The 13,367-nt window shown below is 36.3% G+C and overlaps 1 protein-coding gene across 1 annotated transcript in view; it reads right to left on the bottom strand.

Moving 5' to 3' along the window:
- COL14A1 (collagen type XIV alpha 1 chain) overlaps window positions 1-13,367 on the bottom strand; it is a 116,374-nt gene that overhangs the window by 28,335 nt on the left and 74,672 nt on the right. Inside the window, exons 29-36 of the mRNA XM_051778456.1 lie at window positions 12,029-12,193; window positions 10,502-10,540; window positions 10,152-10,290; window positions 7,155-7,297; window positions 6,200-6,309; window positions 4,352-4,510; window positions 411-488; window positions 54-140 (exon numbers count right to left, since the gene is read on the bottom strand). Coding sequence (XP_051634416.1) covers window positions 54-140; window positions 411-488; window positions 4,352-4,510; window positions 6,200-6,309; window positions 7,155-7,297; window positions 10,152-10,290; window positions 10,502-10,540; window positions 12,029-12,193 — 920 coding nt within the window. The remainder of the gene's footprint in view (window positions 1-53; window positions 141-410; window positions 489-4,351; window positions 4,511-6,199; window positions 6,310-7,154; window positions 7,298-10,151; window positions 10,291-10,501; window positions 10,541-12,028; window positions 12,194-13,367) is intronic.

The following is a 13,367-nucleotide window of genomic DNA, read 5'->3' as shown; positions in this document are numbered from 1 at the left end:
GTGGCCAGGGGACTATTTAGTACAGTTCACTAAAAACCTGAATAAAACCTTACCGGTGGTCCAGGAGGTCCAAGAGGACCCTTATTGGCTTCTGAACAGGAACAAGCATGAGGAAGGGCAGGGCAGTTTTCCTCATCTCTCTAAGGAAAAATTAAGATAGGAGAAGAATGATGTCAAAAACTTTAGAAGTTAGGGATTTTATGAATCTAAGACAAAGTACTGTGTGGATGCCTCAAAAGCACCTACTTGATTTAGAAACATATATGTCCTTGACTTTCAATAGGACACATAATCCAAGCAGACTTGGACTTGTTTTGAAAACACTTAACCATCCATTTCAACTAAAACATTTACTCAATAAAGGGGAAAGTAAAAGGTAAATTCTACAGTTATTGGAAGAGATTTCTTACCAAGCCAGGAAGCTCACAGCATTTGTCTCGATTGGCCCATGAGGTAGCACAAACAATGTCAAACATCTGTAACTGCAGCTGTTTCAAAACAAGGGTGATGTACAAAATGACTGTTAGGTGTAAGAGCAGTGCAGAATGAAGCTATCAGCAAGCAAAGCCATCTTTATTTAAAGCACTCAGATTAGACAGAAGAGAGACTATTGACTTTGAGGAGCAAGCCACAAATACGTCACTTAAATGGTAAATCCACTGCTTTTAACCAAATGTGTATTCTAAGCAAGTCATCTGAGCTATCAGATACTACATGAATTGAGCAAGCTGTTCAAGGTTAAATGCTGCACTTGTTGGATTATCCCCCACTCCTTGATTAAATTTCTGATTTTGCACAATGTTGCCTCCCAGTACTTTTTATATAGCAAAGGAGGCATCAAGAGTCAGGCAAAAGAGAGCTCGGCTTCTCAAAACTGAGTAATTCCTCTTAACCCACCGGTCAGCTGATCAGATTTTATCTGCGACAAGGTCTCCTATAGCCTATTACTTACACTGGAGCTGAGCCACAGATAATATTTATAGTTTTCTCCAGTTTAATTTTACTTTAGAATATGCCCTCTCCTGTCCTTATTATCCCCAGGCAACAATAGTTTAATGATGGTGAAAAGTGACAACATTAGACAGAAAATTCCCATCACAGGTCTGGGAACATGGTTTGGACAAGAATTTAATCTACAAGAACACACATATTTGCTAAAAATAGTGGCTGTTAGATACTCAGAAACAATATACTAAATAGGGCTCAATGGTAAGACCAATTGTCTCCTTTACAGCCTTGACTCAATAAAGTGGTCTAGAGAGATGAAGCTTCTGTTACTATTTCTATTCTTTTTCCATGCCTTGTTTATGTGCATATTGAATACAGAGGAGAATGGAACAGAACATCCCATTAAATTAACCCCACATGTTAAAAAATTTGAGGAGCTGCTAGAGATAGAACTCTGGTTTTGCTCCCATTATTATTTTCAGTGGCATTATTTTAAGACCAGAAGAGAGGAATGAATTTAAAGATTTCTTAAAACCGTATTACTTTCAAATCTGTTTAAATGACCTACATATGTGCACCTTTGCTTTCGTCTCATTCTTTTTCTTATATAGGTCAATTACTGTATTTTGAATAAAGGCATACTTTCACATAAATAGACATTTTCTTCACCTTACAGCAGATTAGCTGGTTTGTAGATGCATACTCACACGAGCTGGGTCCATGCTAAACACCTCAGACAGCTGAAGTGCAGCATGAAGGCAGCTTTTGGACCCTTGGTTTGGGTCCACAGAGATCCACTCTGAGTCCAGCAAGTCTGTGTCCCTGCCTATGTCAAATGCAAGCTGGCCTCATGTGGAGCCACTTAAGATGCCTCCCTCTTTGCTATACATCTCTAAGCTACCCATTCCAGGATTCCTTAGCTTGTGAACATGCATGAAGACACTGTTCGGGGACTCAGAATGACCCTGGGCATTTGCATGATACTGCACTTAAGCAAATAAGACATCCCAGAAAGGGGTGCAGCAACACATGAGCTGGTTGTGCAGAAAGCAGCTTGGGTTCAGAAGTGAAGTCGTATTGCCATTTTTTCCCACAACCCAGTCCATCTCAAGCTATTCTGTTATCCTGAACAATGGAAGGCTGACAGTACTAGCTAAATTTATACAGTCCTACATAGGCGTGTATATGCATTCATTTTCTCTGGACTAGACAATCTAGAGATCCATAGAGATAAAATATGTTGTTGTAAATTAAAGAGCAAACAGGCATTTTCTGAATTGCCGTATTCACTAACCAAATGTTGAATGACATGGTATTCTTATTTAAAAATATTATGTGGGTTGCTCTGACTCAAGCTAAACAACAAAACAAAGCTTTCTTTGCTAGTGTTAAACATTTATTTATAATTCTCTGTATTCATAGTGATTTTGCTTTCTAAATATCCAGCCCTCTGAGCAGAATCAGTAAAATGAGATGGAAAAGTCTACCTATCATCATCTAACAAAGCTACAGCTCTGCAAAGATTTTTCAACAGCAGACCGCACTAGGCATTACTTTTTTAACTTTTCATTAAATCTCACTGAAGGAATAAAAAACATTACTTGCTGCATGTCACAGTCAGGTTTCATTGCTCTGGTTAGCTGGAATGTCTAATCCAGAGAAGCTTCACTATTCAGGAATGTTAAAAGGGTTAGGTACTTTTAGTCTAATGCCCTTTCTGTCTTATCTATCTCTATTTCTGCATGTTCATTTTACTGTTGCACACCATATGCATAATTGGGAAAAAAACTCTAGTACAATTACATTCCCTCAAAATTGAAATGTTTGGCAAAATTCAGGTGATTGCACTATATTAATTTAATTAAAAAATACTCTAAAAACCATTCCAACAATGCTAAACACGTGAATACAGTTAGAACAAAACATCTACAATTTTATTCCAAAATAACTGTCTGCTTGTTTTTATTTTATGTAATAAGTATCTCTAAAACTAAGAAGTTTACTTGTTGTGAGAAGAATCTCCATCCTGCCTCCTACTAGAGTCCTTTGATGTCCTTCAATATTTGGACTAGGAAACCAACTCATCTGTGCCTTAAAAGTGACCATTCACACAACTCCTACTCAATATGAATAAACTGTGCAGAATGGAGACTTTAAAGAATGGTATTTGGGTGCTTTCTTGATTTGCTTGTAATTTGGTAATACCCAAAGAGAGCTGAACACTACTATAAAGAATTTTCATCCTCAGCTACATATTTTTAGTCTTACATGAGTTTTACAGTTCATTTGAACAAAATCAAATTTTTCAGTGAGTGGGCAGTCTGACTTTTCTTTTATAGATTCTTAGGTTCTAACAAAAGACACCATTTCTTTCCACTTCTTTACAAAGCCTTCTCTAATTCCAAGATTTCCTAAGTCTGCCCTTTTCTGTTTCTATTGGAATGTGACTACAAGGGTTTCTCTATGTAATTGTCTTTACAGGCTTCACATAATTATTATCCGTAAGTTTGAAGGTTAAAAGCACTTTTTTTTTTTGTACAGAAATATATTCTGAAGGCTTATTTTTTACTAAACAAGAGTATTTTCATATATTAACAAGTAAATACAGTTTTGAAACCTCATTCCTATTCAAATCAAGCCTTGAGTTCAAGGTTCATATTCTCTGTTAACCTCATTCTAGGGTCAAGAAAGTTCAAAGAAAATTAGCGAACAGTATCACACAATGAAAAAGTCAAAAACCCCAAACAAATCTTCTTTAAGACATCTGAAACAAAATAGAAAGACTCTCATTGGTTGTCATGCAAACAGAATAATCAATTACTGCTTCTAGGAGAACAATTTCAGAGGAATGAAAGAGTACTTAAATTTTTGGGGGATATCTTTCACATTTAAATTTTTTTATATTATATAAGAGCTAGATATGCTAAGATGAGAGCTTTTGCTTTTGGGGACTGTCTGTGCTAAACCAGCTCAATTATTTAATTGAACAGACACTGAGCTAGGGGACAAACAGAGAGTAAGAGGGGATAAGAGACATGGGGAATAGTTATCACTCAAAACAAAGTTTAAATTATTCCAGGCAAAGGAGTTATATATTGTATTACTCTACGTAATGAAATCTGAAACACAAGTCATATCTAAACATATCAACTGTGTTTACATATGTGTTTGAGAACGTCTGAACAATGATGATCCCGTGATTTCATTTATTAAAATAATCAAAAATGGATTTTGCCCAAAGTGACAACTATTGCAGACTTCTGCAGAATTTCTGAAATGCTGAAACTTTACTATTTAAAATTTGAGTTCACTTGTCTTCAAATTAAAACTAACTGCAAAGATCCCAAACAGTTTTCTTTAGGATATTTTAAATGTTTTAAAGAATTGTTATTGTTCTACTCACTGGTGCAGAGTTGTCTCTCGGTCCTCTGGATCTCACCATTCTCCCCAGCACTTCTATGCCATCAGAACTAATATTCCCTGCTGCATTAATGGTCTTCTCACTCACTTGTTTGCAGTCAATAATTATCTTGGCTGTAGTCTTGCTGATAACAACATGCAGCTAAGCAAAAGAAAAGATGCTTTAACATACAAAGGAGCACATGGGATATATGTGTTCTTTCCTGGGAAAAGGGGGCACTTTTTTGAAATGAGATCCTAACTCCATGCTTGCTAATGAAACTCATACAATCATCCATAGCAAATAACCTAGATGACCTCTAGAGGTCCCTTCCAACCTGAATTAGTCTTTGATTTTAATCTGTTTAAGGAATTTAGTTAATTTTTCTACTTATGAAATAGCTGCATAAAAATTGTCAATTTATGGAATTTATTCAGTAAGAAAATAATTTATCCCCAACAAAAGATCTACACAATGTTCATATACAACTCAGATCCCACAGAACTCTTGGTTTATGTGGTCAGTAATAATTCCTGGACTTTGTATGATCCTGCTATCAAGCACTGGATTTCGCCAAGACATCCTTTATAGCCAGCCACTTGCATAAGCCAAAAATGAACAGTAAAATTTAGTTTGTAAATTTTACCATGCAGTAAAAGTTGTCTTAGTGAAGTTTTTACACTGAAAAAATCAAATCACACCAAATGCAGTACAGAAAGAAGAACACAGTGACCAAGTACCTTCCTTCTGCCTTGATCACACTCGGTGGTCCCTTCTGCTGAGCAAAGCCACTCCCAGCAGAGAGTCCTGTCATGAGCAATCTCTCAGTTAAGCAAAGGAAAGAACAATTTGGGGATGGGGTTAGGGTAGGAGGAGACCAGATGAACTGCTGGTAGAAATGTAGCATCTTCCCTATAACAGTACACTATGAGTAGATTGGAGCCCAAGGATCAAATGCCACGAAGGAGTCCTGCTTTGCTCCAGGCTCAGCTGTAACTAAATAACTGAAAAGTTACTATAAATCTGCCTTGTTTGCACCTTTCAAACGTGTTTGCAAAAATCATCATTTGAACATCAGAAAAATGCTTAAGAGGAGAATTTCCTAGAGCCTCATATATTCCTCCAAACCACAAATTAAAAGTCAGAATTTTACACCAGCTCTGACCTACCTTCCCTTTCTTGCTCTATTGACTGAAAAGGAAGTACAGAAAAGCTAAGCTCTGTAAATACTATGACCTTAATTCACAGTCCCTTTTTTTTATTTTTTGTTGGGTTTTTTTGTTTGGTTGGTTTTTTTGTTTTGTTTTTGTTTCGGAAAGAGACAAACATCGGGAATAAAAGAGAACAACAAAAGCACCCTTCACAACAAATACATGCTACAATCCCAACACTACTTCACCTGCTTTCAGAAAGAACATTACAAGTCCTCTAGCAGCCAAGAAAAGTTAAATATGGCATAGCCCTTAAAATATTTTTAAAAAATATAACTAATGGAAAAAGGATATTTTTTTTTGCTGGACTTTTTTATTTTGAATGATACTGAGAAACCAAATCTTAAAAGGAAATGCCAATTTATTTCTAAATTACTTTTCAAGGCAGGTGTTTTTAAATGAACTCTAAAGTTCAGGCACAAGGCATGAGATGAAAATTGAACACATCAGCTTCATGATAAAAACTATGATTTGCTTTATGTTAATCCAATATTGCAAAGAGATTTACAATAGTAAGGTACAGGATGCAAAATACACTTCTTTTGGCACCAGTTGATCTCATGAAAGATGATTTCAAAACATGAAAAACTCCCAAAACTTTATTCAGAGTGGGGGTTTTTTCCCTATTACAATTACTAACCTTATGAAAACTCCCATAAAACATCTTCCTTATTTCAGGACCTTCAAAAGTCACAGTTTGAAAATCTCCTTTGTAGTCATAGTTAAAGAAAGTCAGTGTTTTACCACCATCTGTGTGAGACAGAAATTAAGGGCTCTGGGTTAAAGGCCTATACAAGACTTGAAAGAGTCAATTTTGCATTTAACAAAGCAGACCAAAGATGACAGTTCAAATGACAGTAGAACACATTCATAAGTGATATACTGACCTGGAAGTAACAAGTTGTATCAGAGCAATGCTGTCTCCTGATTTGACAAGAAGGACAGGACAGTAGTTGTTTATCTACCTCACCCATGTCTACCTGGTCCTACTAATTCTTTGCAGGACTTGCACAAGAAAAACACATCCTCAAGCCAGCTAAATGCTTAATTCCCACCTATTTCAAGGTGACATACTGGCAGCTATGAAGAACAGCTATCAGAGTATCTTCATCTTTTCAATAGTAAATATGAAAACCCTCTGAATTATAAACCCTGTTTTACAGTTGTTGAAGTCAAATCAAATAGAAATGAAGAGCCAGCAAGGGTTCATGACTGTCTGCTATCTACCAGACTGCACTCCCTCTGTGTGTACTTCGTGTACCACTGGCATATATCAAGATAGATTCAATTAGAATCAGATTCAGAGCACTGGAATTTTTAAAAGCAAATTAGTACCTCACATCAAATTACATCTAGCACAGCTCTTTGGATTTCAGTATCGTTCGCCGCAGTTTAAAGCAGTTAACTCAAAATTTGACTCTAACTCCAAATTCAACTCAGTTAAATTGAATCTAAAAACCAGGCATTAGAAACCAACACCTTCCGGATTCAGGTCGTTTTTCTTGCAGCAGATTGAAACATTGGCAAAAATAAATCTAGTCACAGAATGAATAATTTGTACAGTTAAAGTCACTAATAAAACACAAAATACGTACTATCTAAAATAACTCCAACCAGTGGTTCATATCCTTCATTTAAAATCTCCCAAAGAGCAAAGGGCTCCTGAGGTGTGTCAGGGAGTATACGAAAGAGAAACGTGATGGTGTAATCAGAAGGGAGACCTTCAGGATGCAAATACCTGTAAAAGAAATAGTGTCTTTTAAACTGAAACAACATTAAATCTGATGATTTACTTATCATATATTCACTTGACATGCTTTTTATTACTCTGTATATTTCTTTAGAAATCAAGACTGAGAAGTGATATGAATAAGTGTTTACAAAATCTACTCAACTTGACAACTACTAAAAGAATACTTATGAAGAAAGGAGAAGTTATAGTTTCCCTTAAAATTTACAAAATTGTCCTTAATTATTAACATTTTTTTTAATTTGAAGATGAAATCAGAGCTCGGTTGGAAATAAAGCTAAAATTAATAATATTAAAAGCTTTTAAAAAACAGTAAGACCTTTGCACCTGTCTGATTCAACAGACAATGAAAACAGAAATTGCTTGGAAGACCAATCTCAATAGACATGTCTTGTCATTAAACTGTTTCAAATGGATTAAAATTAGGAGTGACACACTGTTATAGGAAGCTTTATAAAATATGGGGAACAGAATTTATACATTTCGAAGCCAATACATAGGAAAGTGAAGTCAAAACAGATCACATACAGAAATACAATCTGGTTTCCTAGAATTTTTTCAGAAGAGAGAAGAAACTTATGATATAAAAGAAGTATGTTATTTTATGTCATTTCCAAAAATTTGTTATTTAGTACTTCCAAATTAATTTAACCTTTTCTTATCAAATCCCATAGTGGGATGTTTGGACAAGTGTCTGAGACAACTGACTGTATTTTAAAATGTTAATTAGTCTGATTTCTTAAAATCATAGTAAAGGGATCTGAAAGAAGCCTGAAGAAGTTATTTAAACAATTTCTTTTCCCTAAATACATCCCATTCCTTCTAAAGTGCTTCTGGCACATATAAGATGTACAGATATGAATCATGCTGAAAAGGGAGACAGATGTGATATATAATCAATATATTCTGCACAGTGTCAGTAGATGATCAAAAGTGATATTACACTGCCCACTTTGCATAGAGAAAGAGAGGGATATCAACAGGTAAAAGAAAAAAGCCTTACAGTGTGTCCACTGTACATGAATAAAAGACAATTCAATAAGCAAGGTGGGTCAAACACAAGGTTTGGGGATTCAGAGCTCAAAAAGGAGAATAACATTAACGACATTCAGTGCATAAATGAGACAACAAAGCCAAGTGGTATTATTCAGACATACCTGCAGATCATCAAGAGAAAGGTGTTCTCTGAACCATGAAAAGGAGTGAAAGCCTATGAAGCAGTAAGACTGGGCTGGGGTGGCAGCTAGAGAATAGCATATAAATGCAGCAGATCCAATTAGAAAGAAGCAGAAAGGGAAAAAGAAGTGAGAAATGCTAATCCCTTGACATCTCAGTCCATCTAGGCCCAGAGGGAAACAAAACATGAAGAACATGAAACAGCCCCAGGAAGTATAGCTCCAACTGGGACACAAAAAGACTGACATGATATCTAATATAAACCTTCAATGTCATTTCCTGCTGTTTTTTTTTCTTATTTATCTCAGCTAAAGAATACTTGTTGTTACATCTTCCCATGTGTAATCCACAGAGCCACTGCTTTTCTCAGGTGCCACTTAATAAGAAGTGAGGGACTGGACTGAGAGGAACGAAACACAACATTGTGGTAGTTTAGTCTGGGTCTTCCTTGGTGACCAGTCTGTAACCAAGGAAGTGCCCACATTTACCCAGTATTCCCTACGATTTTTACGTAAGCCAGGCTATAAGAAGAAAGGAGGAAAGGCCTTCGGCCCTCTTTCCTTCCAGCGACTTTGGAGGTGCAGGTTCCATGCTGTTGAGTCTGCTGTGCTGGGGAGCGAGGCCTGGTAAGGCCTTGCCGACCTTGGGAGGCGGAGGTTGCCGGTGATCGTTCCAGCGCGACTTTCTGTTGTCCCAAGGAGAGTAGTAAGATATTCTTTTGCTAATTCTTTTAGTTGCTACATCTTGGGTTATTGATCGTGTATATTTTATTTTGTTTGTGCTCCTTTTTCCCTTCCCCCTTCCCTTTCCCTTTTGAAATTGTATATATATTTCAATTGTATATAACTGTAATATAAGTGTAAATATATTTATATATATTGCTTTAGCTGTCTCTCTCTCGTTTTGGTTCTCTTGGTTTTTTTTTTCCTCTTCTCCCTGAGGTCTAGGGGGGGGACTTCTTGTGGTGAGATTTGGAGACTTGGCAGGGAGCCAGCTTCAAACCATATCAAACATACACACTGTCCATCGAAGAAATAAAGAGTTTCCATCACTTCCTCTCTGAGGAAAGACTGTAAAAGTTAAATGGAAGGATTCCTCATTGCCTTAACTCTCCCATGATACAGTCCTTGTGACTGAAATATGTGGCTCCTCCCAGGAAGGTACTAGATGGAGTTCACACAGACTCACTTCAGCATAAAGGGATAATCTTCCTTTGTAACCAGTGAATGGACACAGACTGAAGTAAAAGTGACCAAGGACAGCTAAAGAAGGTTCTCATTCTGACCCCCACTTCAAAGATATTCTGAACTTCATGAGACTTCAGCCTGCATTCCAGAGGCGTCTTTCACAAAGTAATACACACTGGAATCTTCCCAGACCTATGCCTGCATGAGACTGGTGGGTGCTGGCACAAGCCTGAAACTGGCTTATGTGGAAAACCCAGAGTAGCCAGTGGGCTTACATACTTTTACCTACAGTTGTTTTTGAATTAAACTGATTGAGGACTCAAGACACCAGACACTCTTCCTACTCATCAGTATAACATAGATATATACTAGTGCCTCTGCTCTTCTGACTTAAAAATACTAGTCCCTGAAATGAATAATTGACTGCACTGGAAAATTATTTTCATGTTTTTTGTGAGTATTTACATGTTAATACATACTTGGTAGGCTGTGACACCAGGGCATCCTTGTGCAGTCTGTAACATGGGTAAACATTAAATGTACCAGGTTCCATTGAAACCCCTTCCACAGCGGAAAACTCCTTTTCAACCAAACCAAACATTTCCATCATTTTAAATCCTGGAAGGTATCAAAACATTTTATTAATTTAAATTAATACTGCATTACAGTAAACAAAAAAAGACAAAGCCAGTTGTATCAAAGAGTTTCATTCACCAACCGTTTAATACCTGTTAGCGTGAAGGGAAATTTATTGCCTAATATTGTGAAAATCACATAATAAAAATGATTCCATAAATCAGAAACAAAAATTAACACAAAAATACTGTACCTGCAAAATTATTGCCATCTTTAACTACCAATGGGCAGGCTGGAAAAGAAGAAAAAATATATTTAAGGATACAAGAGATGTCCCACTGGGTCAGAACAATGATTCACTCAGCCCTATACCGAGTACTCCATCCCCAACAGCAGCAAAAGGAGATGCTGTTTCAGAAGGGCATGCAAACCTGGCCACCTGACCACTCCATTCAGTTGATACTCCTCGGGATCCACAAGGGTTGCAGCAAAGATATTAAGAGGTACATTACTATGTGTTCCATATAATATCCTATTAAGGATTTCTCAACCATGAATTTGTCTAATCCTTCTAAGAAATTGCCTTCACAAACTCTTCAACAAATTCCAACTTGTTGAAAAAAATTCACTGCCTGCTGCATAAAAAAAAAGTATGTCTTATATTGGGTTTTAACCAAGTGTTTCCTAATTATCCTTTTGTGAGCTTCTCCAGCCTAACCCCATCTCAAGTTCAATTATTACAGCTGGCATTCTCTGTACCTTTTCAAACTCCACAGTAGCTTTCATGAGCAACAGAGACCAGAATTGCACACAGTCCTTAAGATGTGTGCACACATTTTAAATAGCTGTAAGTCTGGTTTATACTTTTCTTCTGGCAGGGAAGAGCACACGCTAATCTCTTTCAGAAAAGGTGCCCTGGGAAATCAATAGGCCTAGAAGAAGTATGTCAACCAAAGATAGCACCCCAGGATACTCATATTTGAAAATCACTTCTAGAATACAAGCACAAGTGACCAATAAATGCTACTGTTGAGTATTCTCATGTTCAGCATTCTCTCTATGGTCAAAATCTCAGAATTGATGGTTCAGAAGCAACATTTTTTGTGCTTACTAGCTCTGATAACTCAAGAGTCTCATGATAACTCACAACCCCGTGCAGAACTCCTCACAATCGCAAATTCCTGTACTTCCTGGCTTATATACAAGGAAATACATTGTGAGCACACACCTAAAAGCATATGAATTATTGACCTCTAACCATTAGGTGCTGCTCTAGAATATATTTCCTTTAATTTTCATAAAGAGATTGAAATGGGTTTTTTTGCAGATTTCAGAGTTTGGGTGTGTTTCATGCTTTTCCTTAGGCTACAACTCAGCTACCTTCTCTCATAATACAAACATGAATGATTGGTTCTCCATTGATAAATTAACCATGTGACTGGAGTATTAATGAATGTAGCTAACTCTTACAGAGGTTTAAAGTAGCCTAGAAAATAAAATATATTAACCTTTTATGATTCTGAACTATGTTTCACATCTGAAATAAATTTTTGACAACCAATGGCTGCATTCTGGATTTACAGCAAACAACCCTTAATTATTTTGAAGTCACAACACTTTCATTTCCTTAATCTTTTATGGAAATAACATTAGAATTATAACATCAGCAGTAAATTATATTAAAAATATCAAGAATACCTCATAATAGAAAATCATCAGTTATAAACCCCCCAGCATTTAGCAGTTATTTTAGAAGCAAACATAAATCAAAGTGGCTAACTTGCTGATGCAGTTTCACAAACAAAAGTGATCAGTTCATCTTCAATCTTTGTAAAGGCATCAAAGTCATCCACAAAGAAGACGTGTCTTTCACTGGGCTTGCTGCCAATATTCACTAACTCTGAATAGTCGGCATCAGCTACTCCAATAGCAAAAAAGCTGAAACCTGTAAAACAGAAAAGAACAGTCTTGTGAGACATTCATTAAGAGAGTGGAAATACAATATGAATACAACTGTATTTGCACTGGCTCCTTTCCTGATTAAATACAAAGGTGGACATTTTATTTTTATCCTATAGCACAAGAAAATTCACTTACGTAATCTAAAATAAAGCTAATACATTCTCTGTGAAATATTTCTTTTGGTTAAGTTAAGTTAAGTTAAGTTTAGTTAAATAAAGTTAAACCTTGAGCATTTTCTTGAAGATATATGACTACTCAGCAGTTTAAAGTTTTAGCATATGTTTAAATGCTTTCCTACACAAAAATATCCATGTATCAAGTATATAATAAATACAAAGCAGAGAAATTAATTTCTTGTAGGTCCTTTACAGATTTTTTTCTGTCTCATATATTAATATATATAATATTTCAAGCCACTGCTGCCTCATGAGTGAACACTGAAATAAATGCATTCTCATTTCATCAACAACTTAACTGCATTGGTTGAATCTGTTCTATATATTCAGCATGAATATATTTCAAAATTTGAGCCTGACTTCAAAGATTTAAATGAAATGGAAATTGTATCCTATATGTTTCAGGAGCAGCAAAATAGCTAAAAGTTTTTCAATATTTTCCTTTCCATAAAAGATGAAGGAAAAAAAACCTCTCTACATCAGGCTGAATCTATTTAATGACATACTAGTCTTGTATGGTTCAGTCCCAAACTTACTCCAGTCAAGCAATATTATCTTTAAGTTTGACTGAAGCCCGGGGCATTCATCACCTTCTGCAGAGCTTTTAGCATAACAAAACTTTGACCTAATAAATTACAACAATATCTTCATGTCTCATCCAAGATCAGCACCTCTTCATGCCAGTTGCTGTCAAACATACAAGTCAGTACCTGCTCCAACCTATCTGCAGCCTCATTGCACAGCACACTCAAGAGGACAATGGAGAGGGGAACTCATCTGCCAAGGTGACACATCCTAGTCAGCACCTGAACCCTCACAATACACCCTCCCCTCTCAAGGCTGTTGCCAGTCTAATAATTAATATATGCAACTGCAAGACTTACCTGACAGCTGAACGATTTTTGTTCAGCTTAGATATAGACTCCAATTTATTCACAAATATAGGGTTTTCTTTACTGCTACTTAAAACAAGTTATTCGA

Source organism: Manacus candei, unplaced genomic scaffold, assembly GCF_025592945.1.
Source record: "Manacus candei isolate 608988 ecotype Guabito, Panama unplaced genomic scaffold, ASM2559294v1 h1tg000013l, whole genome shotgun sequence".
Classification (NCBI taxonomy): Eukaryota; Metazoa; Chordata; class Aves; order Passeriformes; family Pipridae; genus Manacus; species Manacus candei.
The sequence above is the reverse complement of the archived record's forward strand: the minus strand, read 5'-3'. Positions and strand labels throughout refer to the sequence as shown.